General features: G+C 40.1%; 1 protein-coding gene and 1 long non-coding RNA gene across 3 annotated transcripts in view; both read left to right on the top strand.

Annotated features, from left to right (window-relative positions):
* The window catches only part of LOC111593418, a 103,637-nt gene extending 87,976 nt beyond the window's left edge, over window positions 1-15,661 (top strand). Inside the window, exons 3-4 of one of the 2 annotated variants that reach the window (XR_002751038.2) lie at window positions 15,407-15,566; window positions 15,640-15,660. This is a non-coding gene — a long non-coding RNA (uncharacterized LOC111593418). Of the gene's footprint in view, window positions 1-15,406 lie in introns of both variants that reach the window. The other variant, XR_002751037.2, reaches the window with a different exon arrangement.
* Window positions 15,662-16,146: 485 nt separating this feature from the next.
* Window positions 16,147-25,992, top strand: part of LOC111593393 (high affinity cGMP-specific 3',5'-cyclic phosphodiesterase 9A) — a 58,122-nt gene continuing 48,276 nt past the window's right edge. Inside the window, exons 1-3 of the mRNA XM_030223575.1 lie at window positions 16,147-16,517; window positions 16,659-17,627; window positions 17,952-18,546. Coding sequence (XP_030079435.1) covers window positions 16,311-16,517; window positions 16,659-17,627; window positions 17,952-18,546 — 1,771 coding nt within the window. The 5' untranslated portion in view covers window positions 16,147-16,310. The remainder of the gene's footprint in view (window positions 16,518-16,658; window positions 17,628-17,951; window positions 18,547-25,992) is intronic.

Genomic DNA, 25,992 nt, shown 5'->3' with positions numbered 1-25,992 from the left:
ACAAGCAGCATTTAAAAGGGATTCAAACAATAATCTCTATTCTACGAGCCCACACACGCAATTTGTGTAAAACTGTGTGTATGTGTGTATGTGTGTTAGTGTGTAACTGTAACAATGTTGTAACTGGTAACTGTCAAATTGGCTGACAGAGCAGCAGGCGTAAAGTCACTCAGAGAATGGGCTTGCCAATGGAGACTGGTTCTGGTTATGGGCCCCAGAAATGCCAGAAAGGGCGCACATCCACACACACCCACACACACACACATACACACACATACACACACACAGTGAGGCTGTCAAACAAATAGTTTGCGTTTTGTTTACTCGGCTTGCTATTTGGCCAAGAAGTTGCCCACTTGCCTTCCTGTCTGCACAAGTATGTGTGTGTGTGTGTGTGTGTGTATCTGTGTGTGTGTGTGTATCTGTGTGTGTGTGTGTATCTGTGTGTGTGTGTGCTATGTGTATATAAGTTAACACATAACATTTAATATAGGGTATTTCATAAGTTTATAATCAACCCTCGCTATCGCGTGTTTCGTAAGTTAAGAAACAGCCCTCGCAATTGCGACACTGCATACTTTGTATCAGCGCGCTATAACTGCAATGGTCAGCGGCGGTAACCAGATACTTTTGTTTACTGCAAGAGTTTCCGTTATTGCCTAAGATTGCTGAGTCGGCTTGCCGACCATGACATTGTGGTGTGATGCGAGTTTTGGCTTAGCTTAAGTGAAATATTCTATGTAGCTAAAAATCAGTTTTGCATTGAAGTTTGAAGAATAAACCCGCACTACTCCGGCACACCGCCGTAATCAAATTGTTATATTTCTGATCATTGCTGAGCCACAAGGCCAGTTAATAGAAAAGGGGGTGAAGTCAAACCCTCCAACATAATCATCATAAGAAGATTATAATTACCCGACCAACGCTGGACCTGCCACCGACGCCTAGCTCATCGCTGGACCAGCAACTTATTGATTAAGACTATAAATACCCGATCAACGCTGGACCTGCCACCGACGCCTAGTTCATCGCTGGACCAGCAACATATTAATTGGCGCCCAACGTAAAAAAAAAAAAAAAAAAAAAAAAAATTTTTTTTTTTTTTGGAATTTAAATCATATTAAACAAGCTTGCAGAAAAATTACGATTTATCCTGTCATTCACAAGAATTTCATATTGCGATTGCCTGACAACGTCATAGCCGAATGCGATGGAAAAACCCACACACTGCAGAGTTGCACCGCTTCACCTGGAGCCACCTTTTGTCGTCTGGCATTAGAGAGTTCATGTGCCAAAGAGCTCCATGCAGGTGGCACGGCACACTGTGAAATCCAGCCGAGCAACCTGGAAATAATCACCCACGTAGATGATGGAATCATCATTCTTAACGACGGGTCCGCAAGGATCCAGGTGGATAACGGCACTGAAATCCAAGTACACGGCACGCATCTCATTACGTTCGGGGACCGAGTCGCGATCAACGGGACTCTGTTTTACAACCACAACAACGTACGCAATAGAGTCCCGGGCATTGCCAACTCTCCCTTGCTGAACATCACTGCCAGCCAAGATGTCCTCAGCCTCCCTTATCTTCATCGTTTAAATGAACGTAATTTGGAGGAGATACAGCAATTCAAGAAAGACGCCGGAACTGATCAAGCTTATCGTGTGGCATTCATCATTGGAGGTATATGCTGTGCTTTAATCTGCATTGGCCTCACCCTTTGGCGGTTCATCGACGCAAGGAAGTCTGCGAAGCAATTACGAGAAGTCGTCGCCGGAATTGGGTCGGCCGAGGGCGGCCTTACACTTGAAGGGGGAGTAGTTAACACATAACATTTAATATAGGGTATTTCATAAGTTTATAATCAACCCTCGCTATCGCGTGTTTCGTAAGTTAAGAAACAGCCCTCGCAATTGCGACACTGCATACTTTGTATCAGCGCGCTATAACTGCAATGGTCAGCGGCGGTAACCAGATACTTTTGTTTACTGCAAGAGTTTCCGTTATTGCCTAAGATTGCTGAGTCGGCTTGCCGACCATGACATTGTGGTGTGATGCGAGTTTTGGCTTAGCTTAAGTGAAATATTCTATGTAGCTAAAAATCAGTTTTGCATTGAAGTTTGAAGAATAAACCCGCACTACTCCGGCACACCGCCGTAATCAAATTGTTATATTTCTGATCATTGCTGAGCCACAAGGCCAGTTAATAGAAAAGGGGGTGAAGTCAAACCCTCCAACATAATCATCATAAGAAGATTATAATTACCCGACCAACGCTGGACCTGCCACCGACGCCTAGCTCATCGCTGGACCAGCAACTTATTGATTAAGACTATAAATACCCGATCAACGCTGGACCTGCCACCGACGCCTAGTTCATCGCTGGACCAGCAACATATTAATTTATACACACTTGCATCTGTATGCGACTGTTTGTGACTTTTGATTAGGCCGAATGTTTGCATGGCGGTCACAACGTCCGACTTTGCGTCCTTGGCAAATACATTTTGACCCAGGAAAATGGGCCGAGCGACGGAACGTAAGCTGCTGTCTACAGGAGCGCACTGCGGTTACAATCTGGCCAAAAATCTGAGGCCAAGTGCGTCTAGAAAGAGCCAGCAAAGCTATTGCCGTCCACTTGTTCAGTGGTTTCTTTAGTTACTCTTTAAAGATTTCCTGTGCAGTTCGATTGCAGCTCTAATAAAGTAGAGAAAAGTTTCAGAAGTTTTAAATTTAGGGTTATCTTCTGGCGGCATTAGTCAAGATAGGATCTTGATGAATTGCGAATAGCAGATGAAGAAGAAATTTAAGAGAGAAAAAGCTGTTTTCTATATTTAGAGAGATTCTTTTAAAGTGCTTCAATAATTTTTCACGCCGTTAGTTTTTAGCTCGATATTTTATATATATATATATATATATATATATATCTTTATCTTTATATATATGTGCATGTCTAGATATATATCAAATTAATCTTTCTATGTCAAAACAAAACGAATCGAAAGTCGATAGCTGAGTTATCGTTGCTAGTTTTAAGTGTCTCTGCAACACTTTTAGCTCTTGAAAAAGTTTTCCTCTTCAGCAGATTAAAACTTTTCTTTTACGTTTACTTTCAACGCAGGCTGAAAAAGGAAAATGAAAATCTAATAATAAAATAAAATAAAGTGTTGAAATGCGCTGGAAAAAATCATAAGTCATAAAATAAAGATAAAAAATAATATAAAATAAATAGTATAATTAAAAAATTATAAAAACAAAATAAGAAAAAAAATAATAATGATAATAAAAAAATAATTATTATTATTATTATATTAATAAAAATAATAATAATAATAATAATAATATTGTTGTCGGTATTTAACATTTTGAATATATTTATACTTTTATGTTTTTATATTTTTATGTATTTATATATGTTTATATATTTATATATTTATATATTTATATATTTATATATTTATATATTTATATATTTATATATTTATATATTTATATATTTATATATTTATATATTTATATATTTATATATTTATATATTTATGTGTTTATATATTTACATATTTATATATCATTATAAAAACTTCATGATTATACTAACAACTAGTGTTTTTTATTAATAATTATAAGTAACTCAAATACTAAGAAATAAATACTTTTAAAATTAAAAAACATTCAATATAAATAGAACCATTTTTTTTTAAACAAATAGAGAATGTTTATAAGCAAGAAAAGCTTAAATATATGTTTAAATATTATTTAAACAAAATATTTCAACATATTTATTTAAGCAAATAATATATTGTTTTTTTAAAGAAATACAAATACTTTAATTTACTCACCATTTGTTCTGAACTGCACAGCGACTGACCTAGTCCTAGTCATGAACTTGACTGATCGTCCACAGCCGCTGCTTCGCCTTTTTATACCCAAAAGTCACACAAAGCAGAGCTCTTAAGCTCTTCTTGAGTGCGAATTTACACTCACTTTGAATGAAGTTGGAAGCAGAAGTAAAGGCGAACATACAGAGCTGGCTATATATACATAAGTTGTCATTCTGATCGGGTATATATATGATATACATATATACTTCATATATATATGCATCAAATGTCTTTTTTCTTTCTGCTGTTGAGCACATTCATTACTTTTTTACTCATTTACATGTTATCAAGGACAGATCTATAAATGCAACTATATAAACAGCTGTTGAACATGCTGATCATATATAGCTATATAAAATATAAAGATATATTAACATACATATTTTATTTTATTTCTCACAACAAATTTATAAAGAAATTGTTAATAGTTAACGAACTGAATTAAGTATATTATTTTATTTTCTTTTATTTATTATTCGTAATTAAAATAAATAATAATAAAAACTATATAAAATCCGTGAACAATAAATAAAGTAAATTAATTAAATATATAAAACAAAATTAAAAAAAAATTATTGCTTAATTACATTGTGAGCTAGCTTATGTATATGTATATGTATATGTATGTCTATGTATTGTGTATGTATGTGCTCACATATATATATTTGTTACTATTGACATTTTTGTCATTTGTCCAGGTGAGAGATGCCTCTGCTTGCTCTTCTTCTTTTTGCTTTGTTGCCTACACACTCTTTCTCTGTGTGTGTATGTGCGTGTGTGCGTGTGTTTATCTGCTGGCAAATATTGTCTTTATTTGCTGGGGCAGCAGCTCAATTTTTTGTCTCTTGCACCGCAAACAAACACAACACACAAAATTGTCAAGTGTTATTTTATTTTTATTATATTTTTTTACTTTATACGTTTTCTTCTTCTGCTGTCTTCTGTCTTCTGTCGGCTGCTCATTTTGCTGCTGCTGCTGTTGTTGTTGTTTATCTTGCGGACATTTCATTTGACTCGCAGCTATCATCATTTGTTTTGCCACGTTGACACGTTGACCACGTACCATCTGCTGTCCCCCGGCCCCCGCCCTGCCCCCTCCCAGCCAACGGCCTGCCTTCGCCCACCCGCTCGCTCTGTGTGTATTCTATGTTTATTTGCGAAGAGTCCCACCACGTGCTCTTGGAGCTTATGTCACCGATGTATCCATCAACGTGCCTCACTTTGTCTTTTTGATTAATTTTCGTTTTATTTAATTGAAAGTTTAGTTTAGCCCATTCACTGGGATTAACTGTAAATGCAATCCATTTGTTAAACAGACCCAAATATAAGCCACAGATTAGCACACTCAAATTGCCTGAAAACGTGCGCGTCCCATGGACTGGGCAAAGTGTCGAACTGTGCGAAAGTCTCAAATAGCTGCTAGGCTGAAGACAGTGTTGCAAAGTGCCAAACAAATACTGCCAAACACAGTGTTGCAAAGTGACTATCTATGAGAAAAGCACAATTTTTTTGCAAATAACAGTGTTGCAAAGTGTCAGAAGGATCGACAATCACATGGTGCATGAGAATCAGATGGCTGCTGGATAAAAAGTAGGTCTGCATATGGATAAGCTGTAAGCACATAACACTACCAAAAATCAGTGTTGAAAAGTGACCATTGAAATGGGAATCGCATTGCTGTGCGCTGAACAGTGTTGTTTACACTCACGTTGGCACATTCACATGGCTGAGCAAAGACAGTGTTACAAAGTGTCAAACTGTATGGGCCACAGATAGCTGCATGGGCCATAAAACAGTGTTGACAAGTCTCCAAATGAGTGAGAATCGCATAGCTGGGCGATAAGCAGTGTTGTCTACTATTTAGTTGTGCAAATCACATAGCTGTCAGTGTTGTAAAGTGCCAAGCGCACACCATAGCTTCACATGCTAACGCCAAAATTTAATTAAATCAATTTGCTTATGCAAACATAAGCCAAGAAATTGAATTTTGCTATATAATTCGAAAGGGAATTTCAATCACTTTTTGCGAACACTTTTCCCACATGTCTTTGATAGACTTGAATTCGATTGAGATGATAGAAACTTCAATTCCCGAAAAGTGACGATGTCGAAATTTAATTGAAAATGCAGCTCAACTGCAGCGCTTGATGCTTGCCCGAGCTTAAACTATCAGCAAACTGTCAATGACAGAAGCAAAATGCTCCAAACTGAATCACGAGGCCAAGTCGCAGAGTTAAATGGAAATCGCTACAGTTTTGATCAGTTTTGCAAGTCCGAAATTTCGATACGACAAAAGTTATGTAGAGCATATTGTTAGCAATGAAAGTTAGCATGTTTCAAATATGAATGCTTTTTGCTTATTGAACGAAAAACACATACAAAATGCAATATTTTATTTTGATGCAAATAAAAAGTTTTGAGCTTGATTAATGTTTACCTCAACCGCAACATCAGAATATTTGTTTTTGTTTTTTTTTTTTTTTGGCTTTTAGCTTATGAAATTGCATAAGTTTTCGAATACAGTTCCCTTGGGGGGCTTAGAGAGTGCGGTTGAGAGCGAGAGAGAAAGAGAAAGTAAGTGAGACAGACTGAAATTTGCATACTTAGCGCGTTGCGCCGTTAGCGCCATCTAGCGGCCAGTGGCTGCTGAGGACTTGTCAAAAGGCGAGTTATTGCTGTTGCTTGTTGTTGTTGTTGTTGTTGTTGTTGTTGTTGTTGCTGTTGCTTGTTGTTGTTGTTTCAGTTGTTGGTTTTTGCTAGTGTTAATTAGCTATGCTCATGATTTGGCTGCGAATTGTGATCTGGGAATTGGAATTGGATGGAAAGCACACGTACCCACACACACGCACACAAATACGCCCACGCAGACACACACATGCACACTTAATATCCATGTGCAGTAGCCACAGGCAGCGCTTGTTTACCTGACTTATTTATAGATTCTCAGGGATAGCGCCCAGAGCCTGACATTGCATGGATAGAGCCGATATCACACCTCGCTCGAATAGTAATTTCCATATTGAAGCCATACACACACACACACACAGAGACAAACTAAATAAATAAAAATAAAGCTGAAGTTGCTTGAAGCAGCTGCTTGAAGACGCACATTAAATACTCTTTAGTTATTCAATCACAGTGAAAGTAGAAATCTCCTAAGCAACTAGGTAATTTGTGCTTTCGTGAAATCAGTGCTGTCAGCGATCTTGTTCAGCTTCAGCTTTGCTGTCGTCTTTATCTTTAAAGCAGAGCATCATTAGCGTAATGATTTGACCTATGTGCTGGAATAGCCAATAGTCGAAGAGGAGGTGCTTGAGCCACGGCAAAGCGCCTCAAAGCAATCGAAACATCCTTTGAGCACACCTCGCACGTTTCCAATGTTGCGAATTGATTGCAAAACTGTGATAGTCCATTGCAAAGGACCTTTGGAAACTAAAACTAAAACATAGCTGGCAAATGGAAAATGTGTGTCTGACAAATGTGAAAGCAAGCAACAAAGCGAGCGCGCTCTCTCCCCCTCGCTCTCGCTCTCTCGCTTTCTCACTCTCTCCCGCTCTCGCGAAGGCTTTTGATTTATCACCTTAATAAGCGGCAAAGGATCCTGTGGGTAACATTATTTACAACTAGCTTGAATGATGAATGATGCCACCTCTGTCCGCACAGTCCTGCAGCCAGGTGAGACAGGTGACCCACCCACACACACACACCCACACCCACCCAGAGAGAAAGACAGTCAAAGGTAAACAAAGGCGAAGAATACCCAGAGACACACACACACACACGCATACTGAAGCAATGGCATCATCAGCAGCACATTATTGACATGAAATAGAAATTAAAATCCCACACACACACACACACACACGCGCGCACATTGACAGTGCGAGAGATTGGCAAATCTAAAAATCAGTTGGTAAAGTAACTTTGGTCGGGCGTCGTCCGTTTGACATCTCCGTGTCCTGCATCCGGTGGCACGCCTTCCGCCTCCAGCCGCCACACATCCTGCTTGGCTCGTCCGCTCGTTTATGTTTATTTTATACGGTTCGTTGGCTTTGCTTTTAACCACGCGTATTCACTCGCTCACTCGCCCACGCTCTGCCTCTCTTTCCCTCTCCCCCTCTCCACTTGCCACTCTGTCTCTAGCTCGCAGCTTGTGTGCGCTTAGTTTGATTGAACGCCAATGTCTCCATGGTCCTGTTTAAGTGTATTAGTGCGTGTGTCAATGGTATCAGCAGCAATGTCAGGGCATCAGGCAACACTAGAGTCCAGTGTTGACAAACTGAATTTCTAATCACCCAACAATCAGCCTTTCACTACTTTCATTACTTTCGACAGTTATCAGCAAATTGAAATCAAAATAAATGTTGCTAAGTGTGCAGAGATGTGCTCAGGAAGCACTCTGTCAGGCAATACTCAACACTAGAGTTCAGTGTTGTGAAAGTGTAAGAAAAAAATTCTAGCAATTTTAAGGACTTTACGAATCACCATAAATGAATTGTTTTTTAATGAGTAGAAAAAGATGCAAATAACGTTGCACAATACTAGTTTCCAGTGTTGCTTAAATGCATTTAAAATGATTTCACTGAAGTTCTTTTATTTTAAGAAACTTAAATCAAAATAGCTTAAAAAGTTGGATGTGATATATTCAAAACTCAAAGAGTATAAGACAACACTAGATTTCAGTGTTGTGAAGGGAATTTAAAATCAATTGGGCAGAAGCTTTCAGCTATTTCAATGAATTTCGAAAGCTGTATTGTGTTGCTTAATGTAAAAAGATGTACTCAAAATACCAAAAACATTACACAACACTAGTGTCCAGTGTTGTTAAAGTCAGAGTTTTTACCTATTACGCCGAAGATTGGGAAATCTATCTCCAGTTTGCCTGAGTCTAGCCTTAGTACATGAAGTAATCTGGACTAATGATACTATATATACTCAATATGTCAGAGGAAATTCCAATTGAAATTGTCTAAAAAATTGTCGAATGAACCAAAAAAGTAGCCAGAGCAAACGAGGCGCGACTTTTCTTCGAGCTATTCAAATTTGACTTCGAAGTTTTTACTTCTTCCGCTTCTTTCCGTTGTGTGTTAATAAGTGCCAAAAAGTGGCTAAAAAAAGTGCATTTAATTAGTTGCAGCTTAGCCTGAACTAAGAATAGCTGCGCTCAGATTCTGCCACAGGATGCAGGGCGCAGCAGGAGGAGCAGGCGCGAAGGGCTTGGCGCTTAAGCGATTTCCGTTGTGGGATTGAATATTTTTTGCACTCTATTTGTGTGAGTGTGTGTGTGTGTGTGTGTGTTTGTTGTGCGTGAGTGTCTGGCATATTTCTATTTTAAGCAAATGCACAATGCAACACACACCAACACATAAGCTGTCAACTATAGAAAAGGCAAAGTTGTAGAACTAAAGTTGCCTCTGGCATAGCCGCCGCTCGCATACTCTAGCTACAAATTCAATAAATATATTTGACTTACTTGTGAGCTATGTTAGAGATATTCAGTTGATCAGCCAATTAGGTCCAGGCACACAGATAGTTAGAGCTATGTCAATTAGTTGCCCTAGAAATTGTCCCGAATGGAATGACCTTTGCTGTTAGGGCATTTGGCTGGGCCATAAAGGCATAGACACACACACACACACACAGAGACTCACAGAGCTGGGAAATAAAACGTTGCCAACCGCACGCCATTTTCATGTTGCATCCTGCCATTACACACACACACACGCACACACACAGACACACTCGCCCCGTAGCCGGTTTTCACGGTTTCTCTGGCCGCATATGCAAAAACTGTTCGTTTATTCAACAACATAAACATTGTTGTGCACATAAATTTATACAAAGTTCTAGTTTACATACCAACACATAAACACACACCAGCACACACACACACACTCGCTTAGCTGGCACAGTTAAACGTACCGAATCGATATTCATATCAACCGCAAAATGTGTGTCGACGTCGCTGCCGCAGCAGCAATTCAACATTTTTTTTCCTCTGCTGCTCCATATTTGTTTTTTGTTTTTTTTTCAATACTCTTCAAGCGGGCATATTAGCATGTCTATAACTTAAGGTTTTGAGGCTCAATATAAACATAATATATATAATTTTTTCTCATCTTCTTTATACTCGCTCAAAAATTTATTTTTCTCTCTTTTTCTGTAATTTTCTTGTCCTCTACTTGATTATCCTTCTCTCTCCCTCTCTCTCTCTCTCTCTCTCTCTTATTAGCTTATTCTCCTGCTTTATCTCTCTCCCTCTATGTTTATATCTTTCTTCTCATATCTCCTTCTTATTCTCTATCCGACGCTTTCAGTCTTTGTCTTTCTTCCTGTCTCTAGCTTTCTCTTTTCCACTCTCTTTTGCTCTTCTTCATTTCTACCCATTTCCCTCTTTCTTCTCTCTCTTCTTCCTTCCTTTTTTGTGTTCCTTCCTTATTGTCTGTCTCATTCTCTCTATTTTTTCTTCCTTTTTCTCTGAATTTTCTCTTTTGTTTTCTCTCTGCCTATTTATCTTTTTAATTATCTGTCTTTCTCTGTCTTTGTCTCTTATTCTATCTCTATCCCTCTTTCTAGCTCACTCCACTTGTCTCTCTCTCTCTCTATTTCTACATAGATCTCTTTCTCTATCTCTCCCTACTTCGAACTCTGTCTCTCTCTTTCTGTATCCCTTTACTTTGACCTATCTCTCTCTTAATCTCCCTCTTTCTTTCTCTCTCTCATCATCTCTATCTCTCTCTCTTTCTTTCTCTCTCTTTCTCTCTCTTTCTCTCTCTCTCTCTCTTTCTCTCTCTCTTCATCTCTCTCTCTTTTTCTCTGTCTTTATCTCTCTCTCCCATCCCACTTCTCTGCCCGCATTTCACTCTTCTCCTCCCACATACAGTTCATCTACTATATACAACTATATTATATCTACTATATATAACTATTATGTGTAGCATCTGAGTTCAGGGTATTTGCTTGTGCGCATTTGGTCTCACGTATCTTTCCGCTTTCATTGCTGCTCGGCTGATGCGGGCGCTTTGCCTAAATGTAGGCTGCACAATTGATGCATTTAAAGCACCTGCACATTGCCAGGGCCGACACGCCCACTAGCAAAAACGCCCACTTAATGGCGCAGCATTGAAAGCCTGTAATTTGTCAATCAATGCGTCAGTCAGTCATTCAGTTTGCCACGCCTCCTCAGCTGCTATGGCTGCTGCTGCTGCTGCTGCTGCTGCTGCTGCTGCCATTGCTTTATTTGAGAATTTCAAATGAATAATAGATGAGCTCGCAGCTTAGCGCGGCTTAGCTCGGCTCGGCTCGGCACGGTTCGTTTCATATTTGCTCTTTTCTAAAAACGCTCGGCCAATTGCTTTTATTGCTGTACATTTCATATGCATTTGTTAATTATATTTTAGTTGCAATAATATAACATAGAAATGTTAATATATGCTCGAGGCGGCCCACTAAGAGCCATAGCAAAAGTAATTCAAATTTAACAAAAACTTGCTGAGCTATTGCCTGGCTTTTGGCTTTACTTTGAAGCTATATCTATATCTCTCTATATATATGTCTGATCTCAGCAATCATTATGCATCTGCTCACAATCCTAGAACCCTTTGAACTTAGCTCTACTGAGTTGCATGTTACTTTCAAGGCGTAGCCTTTCAGGATCTTAGAGAGAGTAAATTATAATTAAAAGAAATTTATAATTTAAAAGTAATTTATAGCTGCGATTTCTATGTGCCAGCAGCTGCTTAAGTTATCGATAATCATAGCCAAATCCTTAGCCATTTCACTCAGAATTGCAGCTTTAAGTTAAAGCTGAGGCAACAATATGAATAATCGGCAGCTTTATATATAAATAAAATATCTTTAATCTGAGTTCACAAACAGTATTTTATAGCAAATAATTTTTATTCCATTGCCATTTGTGGGTCAGCCAACAATTGTTGAGCTCGACAGCTTAATATGCATATTTGCTTTAACTGATGCAATATTCTTTAGCTAATTGCTTATTCTATGCTTACTCTGCAGGGCGGCCTCCAGTCGTGCCGGAAGCTTATCAAGAAACATTTTATTTCAATTCATTTGCTGCTGTTTTTCTTATATTTATATATATAATATTTTCACTGCTATCCATTTGTACGTAAATAAATAAAATGGCAAACGACAAGAACAGCAACAGCAGCAACAACAACGACAACTTTTTGGCAAACGCCCAAAAATTTGTTACCATTCAACAGTTGGCCACATTCATTGAGGTTGTCTGGGCTGCCAAAGGAGTCGGGGCTGAGGGCGTGTTGCTGGGTTTCTGACAGAGATGAGGGCCGTTGCTGGAGCGAAGGGGGGCGGGTCGCTGACGTGTTTTGGATACGAAGCCGCATTTGCGTTCTCAGCGGTTTCTGTTTGCGTTTGCGTTTTGTCAGCCATATGACAGCAACGTTGAACACAGCAGCGCCACCTGCGGCTCAATATTGACACTTTTGTGTGTCTGTCGCTGAGTCTCTGTCGCTTGCTCTCTCTCTCTCTCTCTCTGTCTATCGCGCTGTGTGTGTGCCATTTTGAGCGTATTTGTTCAAGAGCTTTAATCAAATAGCCTATAATTAAATGTAACAAGTTTCCAGCTACAAATAAACAACAACAGCAGCAGCAACAACAACAACAACAACATATGTATATGTCAGCAAAAATGTGTTGAGTCTAGTATCTGTCCTTTCTATGCGCTGTCCTGCCATTCATCCATCTATGCCTGCCTATCTAACTGTCTATCTAACCATCTGTCTGTCTTTCCCGTCTGCTCTGGCTCACCTGCTACTATATTTTTTTTTCTTTCTTCTATCTCAGCTTGCTGCGCGTTGTTTGGATGCCAGCTACATATAAATCTATATGGACAGAGAGAAACAAATTGTGTGAGGGATATAGAGGGAGAGGGAGGAAGAGTGAGAGTGAGAGTGAGCGAAGGTATTAGGTACTGCCACGCCCCCTTGTCAGCCCCCTTCGCATAACATGGCACGTTAACTGCTCGCAATGCGTTCGGAATTTGAAGCCAATCCAAATATTTCTTCGCTTCGTTCGCTATGTGTGTGCCTGAGGAATTGTGATAACGAGCGAGATTCTAATGAATGATTGATTGGTTGATTGATTGAATGATTGATTCAATAATAGAACAACATGCAGTCGTTATAGCAATCACCACTAACCACGATTGTGAGTACTTCATATATTAATAGATATTCAGTTCAACTATTTTTGGAAGGACTTTCAAGTTTATGTTGAAATAGAGGAAGCGCTCTGCTCTTCGAAATGTTCCTGAGTTAGAGTAACAAATGATTGCAAATGCCAAAAATTATCGATAGCTATAGTTATCGATAGTTCCAAGCCGAACCACAACAACTCTGTCTATATAAAGCCACCTGCTGCCTGCCTTCCCCTTGCATTGCCAACAAAGCACATGAATTTCTATTTTGAATGGCCAAAAACTTTTCTTATTCAATTAAATGTGAGGTTCTTTTTTAAAACAAAAAAAGGACTTTGAGCTAATTGTATATGAAATCCCTTTTTGCAATAGTTTCATCATTGATAGCCGTTGCCTAGCCAATGGCTTCTACGGCTCGGTCTTGGCCTTAGCTGCGCTACTCTAAACAACTGTGATTGACTCTATCTCGCAATAGATCAGAGCTTTGCGAATGACATTTAATTGTTCCATGATAGCAGAGGCTATGTTATAGTCTTGTCTATTAGACAGATTCAGTTAAGTTTACCAAAAATCCAGTCAAAGAAACATTGAACTTTGCTTAGAATTTCCACGTCAAGGGCTCCAACACTTTAACAGCGCATTACGACTCTTAAATACAAGGTATTTGCGAGTCACGTTGTTCTTTAGCCTTGAGCACTAAGTACATTCAAAGTGGTTTGTCTTTAAGCCATGTGCCTTGTGGCCGGGTATCTACTAGTTGAGCATGCCCAGCTTGAGCTGCTTGAATTGCTGCAGCCTTTCCTTACTAATATAATATAGAGTAACTGCAGCACACATATACCCTAACGGTACACTCATGCGTGTGTGTGTGTCTGTGGTAAACATCATGCACCCATGTGGCATTCAGCTTTGCCGCTTTGTCTTGTCGACACACGAGCTGCCAACAAAGATGTCCGACTGAATGACTGAGGGACATCGTATAGCTCCGCTATACCCTGCACACACACACACACACACACACACACATATGTGTGAGTTGCACTTAAAGGACTGGAGCCATGCACCATGGGGAAGTAAATGTTTGACATTTGCTGTCATTGCGAATGTCCTCGACATTTGTTGTTGCTGTTGTTGTTGTTCTGTTGTTATCTTTGTTGTTACTGTTGTTGACCGACTGCGTTGTCATTGTGCATTTGCCCGTTGTTTATCGAGAGCCTTTGGCCAGCAGCGGCAGCAGCCCTTTGTCTTCGACAACATATGACTATATGGCAAAGCGCGCCATCGCAGGCCTTCAATGACTGCCCTGCCACAATGAATAATCTATAATAAGTACAGTTAAAACAAAACAGCAAAAAATAAATAAAACGCAGTGTTGTGAAATACGCTGTCCAAAATGATTTTTTTCTCGCATTTCACGGCATTTCTTGACATTTTATTTCACATCTAATCGAGCTGTCGCTTCATCGAATTTATTAATTATCTAAAAATACATTTTCCGATTTGAGACTTATTTGATTTTTTTTGATTTGACAGTCAAATTTGCATTATTCAATTTATTAGACAATTTTTGCGATCGCTTTCAAATTGGCAAAGGTTTTTTTTTTACTTGATTGGAGACTGTCAAATAAATTATAATACAGTTAGATCATGGCAAGGTCTTGCGTCTATTAAAAATAAATGTGTAAAAAAAAGTAGTTCATATGCTCAGTTTTGTAACTGAAATGAAAATACTAAAATGTAAAGCTATCGATAAATATCGATTTGTAGCTTAAAAGCTAAAAATATAATACAATTAACAAAGAATTCTTAGTTGATTTGTTTAAATGAAATTTCATGTTACATAACTTATCGATAAAGTTTCACTGTCGATAAATATCGATTTTCTATTATTTTTAAAAATATATAATTAAGATGTTAGGATATATATGTCTTTAAGATTTGGATTTTAGAATTGAAATATTATTCTTTCGATAGTCGCTTCGATAAATGTAGATTTTCTGGTATTTTTACAAACATTTTAGTTAACATTAATATTATTATTAGAACGGTTTCAGATCTGATTTTAAGATTATAATATATTGCTTTGATGATCGATATTTATCGATTTTTAATTTTTCCTACTAAGCTTGAATGTGAATAAGCAAAGCCTAATTTGCAATAGAGTCGCTTATGAAATCTTGAATGTTTTACTCTACGATTATTCTTCTTATCAAAAGATATCGATAATTTTCAGTTTTTGATCTTCAGTCTAAATTATATATGATAAATCTATATATTAGGTATTTGATATTAAAGCCTAATAAATTGATTACAATGTATTTGCTTCTTTGTATATTGCAGCTACAAAAACTAGCAACGGACAGCAGCAACTGACAGCGGGCAGCTCGCAGAACTTGTGATTATTTCAAAACGGAAACGGAAGTCGAAAGAGCAGCAGGAGCCGGGAGTAGAAAGACAAAGAAGAATACGAAGAAGAAGAAGCAGAGGCAGAAGCAACAGCGTAAGCAGATAGTCGCCAGACGACAGTTGAAAACAATGCAAATTAAAATACAATAAAATGTAAAACACGGCAGCAACAGCAACAGCAACAGCAACAACAAAGACGACGACGACGGCAGCAACAGCAGCTGTACAACAAATCTAGAGAAAGAGAGCGAGATAGAGAGGGAGTAACAGAGAGAGACAGCGAGAGAGAGAGAGAGGGAGTTAAAGAGGGAGAGCGAGAGAGCGTGTGTGTATGTAGCATAGTGTAGTATGCGTTAGGGCGTGAATACTGTGGTTGAAGCCCGTCAAATGGAAATGAGAAGCGCGCGAAGTGGCAGCAACTTTTCCACTGAATTGATTCGCGCAAAAGTCACAGGATACGCGGTGTAGATAGCAACGGCAACAGCAACAGCAACAGCAACAACAGCGACAGTAGGAGCAACAACAACAACTGCAATTTGCATAATTTTCAGCAACAGACACGCCAGCAACATAAGCAACAATTTGCACACAGCAAACGCAACGGGCATTAAAAGGCGCCAAAACAAAAGAGAACAAAAATAACAGTAAAACGCAAAGAAAAAAAATGTAAGCAACGTTAGCTCGATGTATTTTTTTTAGCTTTTCAAATTTAATATATGCAAAACAAAAAAAGTTACAACAAACAATAAGAATCGGAAATAAACGCGCGAAAAACGCTTCAAAAAAAAAGCAACAAAAGTCGAAGTCAAGAAAGAACAACATCAGTTTTTGCCTATAAATGTACCAGGACAGCAGCTGCAGCAGCAGTAGTCGACGTGGCAGCGCAGCAACAGCAACAACAACAGCAGCAGCAGCAACGACGACGGCAGCAGCAGCAACAACTGGGAATGAGGCGGATAACTTTGAGGCGTTGACAATAATAACGACAACAACAACAGTAACAACGACAGCTGATATAGCCAAAGTGGGCGTGGGCGAGTCGACAACAACCACAACAACAACAACAGCAACAGCCACACTAATCACAGCAGCAGCAACAACGCCAACGACACCAACAACAGCAGGTGCAGCAGCAACAAGCGCCGCCAGCAGCAGCAATAACAGTGACGAAGACAACGACGACAACGACGACGACGACGACGACGACGACGTTTATACATCAGCCGATGCCGAAATAGATATAGAGTGCTTAACAGCGCAGGGCTCACAATTGCCAACGAGCCATAGCAATAGCAGCAACAGCAACAGCAACAGCAGCAGCAGCAGCTGCGGAAATGCCGCGCTGTTCTGCAGCGCACGACAGCAACAGCAGCCGCAAACGCAGCAGCAACAGTTGCAGCTGCAACATACGCAACGTGCCGCCGCTGCCCTAAACGCCGATGTGCGTTTGCTGCGTAAGATTGGCTACATTGCATCGCGAGTCCGCTGTCTGGCCAAATATTATAACGACTTTCGTCTGGTCAATCCGTACAGTGCGCAGCGGCAGCGACGCCAGCTGCAGGAGATATTGTTGAAGCATTCGATTTTCGATCCGGGACGCGAACGGGAGCGTGCATTGCTGCTGGCTGCGGCAGCGGCGGCAGTTGGGGCAGCAACAGCGGCAACAGCAGCGGCGGCAATTGTTAGTCGCAGTCAGAGCTGCAGCAGCAACAGCTTTGAGCCGCTCGAGGAGCAACAATTGCAGCTGGATCCGGAGCTTGAAGCAGACATCGAGAGAGAAGAGCTGGCCATAGCCACTGTGACAACAACAGCAACAACGACAACAGCGACAGCTACAGCAACAGTAACAGCAACAGCTGCAACAGCAGCGGCAACATTGCGACGCAAATCGTCGGCTAGCAGCACGGGCAGCGGGCCAGTGACGGCAACAGCAACTGCATCAGCGTCAGCGGGCGCCTCGACCAGTGCTTCGGCCTCGCTACTGACAGCTGCCACGCCCATAGCGCTGCTGGAGGAGCTGCTCATACAGTTCTACGAGGATCAGGATCAGTGCAGCAGCAAGTTGACTGTAATACGACGACGGCTGGCGTGCAGCGACAACTTGAATACACTCAACAACAACAACTATAACAATAACAGCAACAGCAACAGCAACGGCAACGGCAACAATAACAACAATAGCAACAGCAGCAGCAGCAACAATAACAACAGCAGCAGCAACATTAACAGCATTAGCAACCAGAACAACAACAGCAACAGCAGCATCAACAATTTTAGCAACGGCCACAGCCTGACCATGTCCACATCGATGTCGAACATGGTCGAAGCAGCAGCAGCAGCAGCGACAGCAACAGCAACGGCAACAGCCACAGCCACAGCGGCTGCAGCTGCAGCAGCCGCCGCAGCTGCCGCTGCCGCTGCAACAGCAACAACAGCAACTGTTGCTAGCGATATTGCTGTTGTGCTGCCCACTAGCAGCAGCGGCAACATGTGCAGCGGCAGCGGCAGCGGATCTAGTCAGCAGCAACAGACGCGCGCCTACTTGCAGCCCTCGCTCGATGGCGACAATCCGTCGCGGCGTCGTCGCGCCAGCGATTGCTCAGCGGCTGCGCTCGCAAATCAGCTGCACTGCATCACGCTGAAGAACAACAATTGCACCGCTGTGGCAGCGGCCAGCGCTGCTGGCAAATTGCCGTTCCATCGCGGCAGCTGCGGCGCTGCCGGCGAGCACTTGCTGGCGGCCAACTCGATTGCCAATCGCGCCACCATCATATTGAGCAAGTCCTGCAGCAACGTCGATGGCGATGTCAGCCTGGCGGCCAACGTTGCCAACAACAAGCTGCGCGCCAGCGCCACGGACATTGAGAGCAATTCGAACGCCTTGAATGGCGGCCGCATCGATGCCATGCAGCAGGCCATTGCCGATGCCGCATCGAACAATGGCAACAATGAGTACAGCATCCTACAACTGAACAACACGATCATCCAGTGTCACTTCAACGACGACGACTTTCGCGCCCTTGTCAAGGATCTCAAGCGCAAGGTTGAGTACACGGAGCGCATGAATTGGCTATGTGAGTAACAGTTTCACTATTATTATTACTATTATGTATTATAATTACTATAATTAACATATCGATTGTACTACACTGTACAACAAGTACCGAAACGACACTGAGGTAAACTGTTTTCGTGCCGAAAGACATTTACTTTTATCTAATCCGAGTTGAAACTCTTGGAAAAGGCTGTCAAAATTTTTGTTATACGCTTAAGCAAGCTTCGTAAACCGATAACTTTTTTCCATTTCAATTTAAATCGAATTTCACTTCAAATAATCAATAACTTGTTCAAGCTGTCGATAACTTCCTGCAATTCTTATCACATCAAGTTCCCTTCTAAGCAGCTCAACCTCATCATGAAACCGATCCAAATCAAATTTCTTTCAATTAATCGATAACTGCTTTGCAAACCATCGCTTATTTTGTAATTTTTAAATGAAGTGCGAAACATGCCATCGATAACTTTCTGCGATTTTCATTAAATCGAGAATCGTATTTTATAAAAATAATCGATAACATATTTAATTTTCTAGATGATAAAATAAAGTTGAATTCTTTCCTACCCATCGAATACTTCTATCATATCAATGAAAATATCATTAATCGATAACTTTTCATTGATATTATTTTTATTTTACTGATCGAAAACGTTGCCATCTGTATGAAAAGCACATTTCACATCGATAATTTGTCCATCGATAAATTTTTCTTATTCCATGAACAGAATCGAATATGTTGCAGCCTTTAGGTAACTATTTTCAAATTCTACAAAATTAATAAGAATCAAATTTGTTTCAAATAATCGATAATTGATAATTGTGAAATCGATTATAATCGACATCGAACTTAAAATACGTGTGAATATTTCTAACTTAATTTAAAGCAAAAATCATCAAGTTTGACTATTATAACATATCTATCGATATCGATATCGAAATATATATATATTGAGTCAAAGTCATTTTGACCCAGTCAGCGAGTGCAGCGAACCGAATGAAAGTGCAACGAGCGCACGTTCCCCCCAGTTTATGGCTATTGTGAACGCAATTTGAAATGATTTTTCCATTTCATTGTAGTTCCATTTAGAATTTTTGCATTCGCACTAGCATTTGCCAGCAGCTGTGCTGCCCGACTTTCGCTCACGGCTCATTTGAGGCATTTACGCATCAATTTTGACCCGGTCATTTGTTAGTGGCGTCCTTTTAGCAAATATCAAATGCTGTACATTGAATGCATAACATGAAGACTCGAACACTCGGACACTTGGACACTCGAACACTTTCTATGCAAATGCAAATGGATTGTCATCTGCTCTGATTTCATTTGCTCCACGTTGCTTCACACATAACAAGCTACATGGCAGAGGCGAGCTTTGTTTCGTTTAATCTTTGCTATATCAGTCGGATATCTTTAAGGATTAATATATATATACATATATATATGTATCCACATGCATATATATGTATTTATCAAGTCTTCCATAGCGTCTGACTTGAGCTATGATAGGCAGAGCTCAAATATCATGCCTCAAGCTTTCATCCTTTCAGTGAATTTTCTTAAGCAAACTTTTGTATCCAGCTTATTTTATGTAGACAAAAGTTGACATTAAGAATTTTATAGTTATAAATATATATATATATATATATATATATATATATATATATATATATATATGAACCATTTGATAATGTATAAAAGAAAAGGTAACTTTAAGACGCCTTTCTTGAAGCTGCAATGCTTCTGCGACTGTTATGTAGCTCTTAATATAAACGAAGTAAAAATCTTTAATAATTTCATTTCAATCAAAATTGATCATTTTTCAATATGCCACGCCCCCTAGGCTGAAGCAACTCAGCACTGATTAAACTGCAGAATTTGTGGCATGAGTAGAGCGATCTATGGTTGAGTCAGCTGTGTGCGCCACAGCACCGCATGATGAGTTCAACTGAGATGTTTCAGCTACATCAATCTATGCTGAGTTGAGCAAGGCCATTTATTTCAAATTCTTATACAACTCATGTCGCTGGCCATGATTGTTCACGAGGGTCGTCCGTCTGAGCTTGAAAATAGTCGTAAATTCCTCAATGCTTTGCCGCTTGGCCACTTGACGGTGTCAGCAGATGGCCATCAATACAATGTTCTTGCTTGCACACGTATATATATTTGATTTCTGATTAATATCAATAGAAACTCCAAACAAGTTTAGCTATAAAGCAGCTCCAGGACTGTCATAGCCGCGCTCTTGGCATAAAGGCAATGAAAGCTGCTGTTCCGAAATTTGCACTTTAAGCCATAAACCTTAAGATATCTGATCTTAACTATTATTTGTATGGCCATTTTTCTAGTTTTGCTTCATTCTAACAACTTAAAATGCAATTTTAGACAACAAACAGAAGAACGAACTGAAAACTTGCAGCGTATCGCATAAGCAGTTGGCTGCAGCAAGCAAATGGCTGGCAGCAACAACAACAACAACAACAACAACAACAACAATAGCTGACAGCAAAGACATCAATCGGAGCATGTAACTTGTGATGCTCATCAAGAGTTGCGCTACTTTTGGACTGTGTCCTTGCCACAACTGTCTAGGTCTCTGTATCTAGCTATCTCGCTCACGCACTCGTACACTTTCTCTCTCTCTCGCTCCCTCCTTACATCGCCCTCACTGCTTGTGGCTGTGGCAAATTTTGCTTTTAAGGCTTACGCCTTTTATGTGTCCTGTGTGCACGCGTGGGTGTGTGTGTGTGTGTGTGTGTGTGTGCCTGAGTTCAGCCAAGGACAGCGGACAGGGACGACGACGACAACTTTGTTGAATGGCATTAAAAGTTGTCTTTGTATCGACGCGCAACGTTTGCCGCTTGCCACATTTCGTTTTGTTTTTCCTTCAATTTTTTTGCTTTTATTTTTTTTCCGCTTCCCTTCTGTCCTTGCACTTGGCCCACACGCACACTCAAGTATGTATGTGTGTATGTTGTGCGTGTGTCAGTTTTCCGCATTGTCGCATTTTAAACATTTCAATTAAATTGCGTCGCGGCGCGTCGCGTCGCCTCGCGTCGCTTGTTTTCGATTCGCCTTCAATTCGCACTTTTGCGTTGCCTACTTTTTGGCGCCTGTTGATTGCCTTCCATTCAATTGGCTTTCTCTCTCTATCTCTCTTACACTCTCCCTCTCGTCTCGCTCTGTCTCTTGATCTCTTTCTCAGCATTCAAGCAAAGTTTCACTCACATATTTGCCTGATTGCTTTGATTTTCATTGTAGTTTTTAATCTCTTAAGTTGGTTACGCGCGCGCTTATTTATTCTCACACACATATGTATGTGTGTGTGTGTGTGTGTCTGTGGCATAACCTGTTCGAGTAATCAACGACATCGTTAATTTGCTTTCAACTGTGCAACTGCGGCTGCTGCTGCTGCTGCTGCCGCCTCACCTTCTTTTGGCCTTGCATTATTTTATGGCTTGATTTTTAGCTGTTCTCTCGCTCTGCTCGTTCACGCTGTGAAAAGAGAGCGTATTGGTTGTGTACCTCTATAAGACTTTTCAAAATGTTCAGATCTTTTCGATGAGTCCATTCAAAGCGGTAATTGCTATATCTCTTGCCAGCTGGAGACTTGGAAGTTGGACTTTGGTATACATGGACTCGTCTGTATGACTCTGTGCTGAATATACATAAATATATTTATACAATTTTGCGATTTTAGCCCGTAAACTTTGGAAAGAATGTTGCTTCCGATACATCATGATATCAAAAGGCATTCTAATTTTTAGTACTAAAATCTCAGAAGCTTTTTAGGTCGTTTAATTTTGGCCTCTTCCACCAATAGACTTATAAATCTGCCGACCGATAGACCTATCAACCCATAGACCTATAGACCTATAGACCTATAGACCTATAGACCTATCGACCTATAGACCTATAGACCTATCGACCTATGGACCTATAGACCTATAGACCATAGACCTATAGACCTATAGACCTATAGACCTATCGACCTATGGACCTATAGACCTATAGACCATAGACCTATCGACCTTTTAACCTATAGACCTATCGGCCCATAGACTTATAGACCTATCGACCTATGGATTTATAGACCTAAAGGCCTATAGACCTATAGACCTATAGACCATAGACCTATCGACCTTTTAACCTATAGACCTATCGGCCCATAGACTTATAGACCTATCGACCTATGGATTTATAGACCTATAGACCTATAGACCTATCGACCTATGAACCTATAGACCTATAGACCTATAGACCTATCGACCTATGGACCTATAGACCTATAGACCTATCGACCTTTTAACCTATAGACCTATCGGCCCATAGACTTATAGACCTATCGACCTATGGATTTATAGACCTAAAGGCCTGTAGACCTATAGACCTATCAACCCATAGACCTATCAACCCTATAGACCTACAGACTTATAGACCTATAGACCCTTAGACCAGCACCTATAGACCTGTACGCCTAAAGACCCACAGACCCATAGATCTGTACGTAGACCTTTAGACTTATAGACCTAAAGACCACCACCCATTGTTTCACGCCCCAACTTCAGCTCCTGCTAGACCTTAAGCAAGTATTATGCGGTCGGTTGTACCCGCCTTATTTAGTATTGTTTTTGCTTCAACCACGCAATTGTGACTTGGCCCGCATTTAAAGACCAAAAGCTGCTGCTGCTAACAGCAATTATGAGAAGCAGACGCTTTGCCAGAGTTCATGCGCGCTCTCTCTCTCTCTCTCTCTTGCTCGCTCTCTCTTAAAGTCAGCGAGTTGTGGCCCGTCTTTTGTTAGCATACTAAGTATTTTCGCAACACTGGCTAATTTTGTGGGTCGCTTAGCAACACTGCGTGTAATTAAAATTGGCATCTGATAAAAAAACGTAAGCTGCTTTTATGACAGCATAATTGGCTAAGAAATCAGCTCGCCAACATTTCTCTGTCTCTCTGTCTGCCTGTCAGTTGTGGCAGACAGTTAACTGGGCAAGTAATTAAGCTGGCATTGACTAAACTTGCGACCGACTACACTTCTGTCAAGCACAAAGTATTGTTGAACTAGCTTGGCATAATACTAATACTAATTGAGAGAACTCAGCAGTTAGGCGCAGCAATATTTGACCCTGAGTAGACGTGAATATGCGAGAAGCTAATGTCAGTTTTGGAAGAGTCTTTTTGTCTACTTAGCCTTGGGCAAGTGCCTAACCTGAACGTTCTACCTAGTCGAGCCAGCAACTAAGCTATCATAAGTTCAGGTAGCATTAAAGATAAACTAAATGGATAATCAAAGAGTTTTTAGTAAGTGACTAGTCTTAATTAGTATTCAGTGCTGCCTTGGCCTTGCTGCTGTGCTGCAACCCCTTGGCCTTTGCTCTGCCGCTTTATCTGCTCGCAATCGTGATTGTCTTAAGCCAGTCGATCAACTCTTGTGCCTAACACCTGAGCTAAACACCTGTTGTAGGCCAAAGTTGCGTGTCAATTTGAATACGCATATAAAGCAAAGACTGTCAAGCCGTGACGCGAAGCAGACTGCGGATGCTGGATGTGGCGAGGGGTTGGATGCGAACATTGCTCTAAAGTGGGTCAAGCACGACGACGGCCTGTGGGCCCTGGTTGGAGCATTGGGTCGTAAATCAAAACAGAGTGCCACACGTACTGCCTACGTACGCCTGTCGCACTCAGCGAGTATGTGTCAAAGGTCGCAAGACCTAAATTGCCCCTCGCGGCTGCTTGAAGCCGGAGCAGAAGCAGAATCGGAGGCGGCGTTTGGGGTGAGCCACAAAACGCAAAATGGTCATAAATTCAAAAAGCCTAAATGGCTTGGCAATACTTACAACAGCCAAAAAATAAAAAAAAAAGAACACAGAAGCCAAAAGGAGCAGAAGGAAGACAGCAATGAAAAGAAGACCAAAGAAAGGAACAGAAAAGAACAGGCCACATAATGCGAATGACAAATAACAAGAGGCAAGAAATATGTCGGAAATCTACTCGAGACAGCCGCAAGCCACCAAATGCCAAACGCTAACCAAATGCCACAGTCAACACGCAGAGTGTGAGTGTGAATGAAAGACAGAGAGAGAAGGAAAAAGAGAGAGAGAGAGAGAGACGATGATGACACTTAAAGCCGAACGAGGAGAGGACGTGGGTCTGGGACAAAGGCAATGGCCAAATGTTGAACGCCAAGCAAAAATCTAATAATAATAAAATACTTTATTGTTCGGTTAACAATTCAATTGTTTCACTTAACAAGACACAACGGCAGAGCCAGGCATAGGCTGGCCAAAGAGATAGCAAGAGAGAGAGCGGGACAGAAATATGCGCAAATGAAATGGAGAAATAAAAAATAAATTGCTACAAAACAACATTAAGTGATAAAGTGTTTGGCAAATCAAAACGAATCACTTGAATGACAGACAACGCACACAAAGAGTGCGCAAAAGAGAGAGAGAGAGAGTGAGTGAGAGAAAGAGAGCGCACTAGAGAGCACTGTAAAAGCAAGTGGCCATTTCATTCATTAGATAGAGTAACCATGAGTGGGCTCCTATTGAAAAGAACGCCCACAGAAAGCGAGTGTTGATTCAAAAGCTACAAGTGAATCATGTGTGTGGATTCAAATAGATTGTGTGAGTGTGTGTGAGTGTGTGTGAGTGTATGTGTGTGTGTATATCACATAAGACATGGAAACTGAAATTTAAGAATTTAACGCATTTATTTCAGAATCTAGTCAAGCTATGTTAACACTCTCTGTTAACTTGGCTATGTTGTATGAATTATGTTAACTTAACTCTTGTTACTTTGCTCTGTAAAGTATGAACTGTATAATTTGCCCGATTGGAGATACGTACACGTTTGCAGTTGAGTATAACAGAAGCGTATAACAGATAAATATAAAAGAAAAGCATGTTAGAAAAGTGTGGTTAAAATAAATTTAGAAATATAACAATATATTATAACAGATATAATAGATTCATAGAACAGACTACTAATATTTATATGATGTATATAGACTATATAACAGAAATAAAGTTATGGAACGACTACAACAGATTAAATGTATATACGAAAGTACAACAGAAAGCAACATCAAAAAATTAAAACAGAGGAGTAGAACACAAAAGTATAACAGATGAATATAACACAAATATAAAAGAATGTACCCAATATATAACAGATGCTATAACAGTGAAGAATAACAGATACATATATAAGAATCGTATAACAGAAAATTAAAATAGATAAATATAACAGATTGATATGTCAGATGAATATAACAGATTAAGTAAGAAAGGTGTAAATTAAAGCAGTATTGTGTACATATAACAGAAAAGTATAACAGAAAAATATATATACGACAAGTATAACAAAATTTATGTTCATCAAATAAGATATTACGGAAGTATAACAGAAAGCAATAGCCCATAGAATATAACAGAAAAGCAATCGAACATAGCAGATGAG

Source organism: Drosophila hydei, unplaced genomic scaffold, assembly GCF_003285905.1.
Source record: "Drosophila hydei strain 15085-1641.00,03,60 unplaced genomic scaffold, DhydRS2 tig00000237-arrow-arrow-pilon, whole genome shotgun sequence".
NCBI classification, from domain to species: domain Eukaryota; kingdom Metazoa; phylum Arthropoda; class Insecta; order Diptera; family Drosophilidae; genus Drosophila; species Drosophila hydei.
This window is presented reverse-complemented; position numbering and strand designations above follow the sequence as displayed.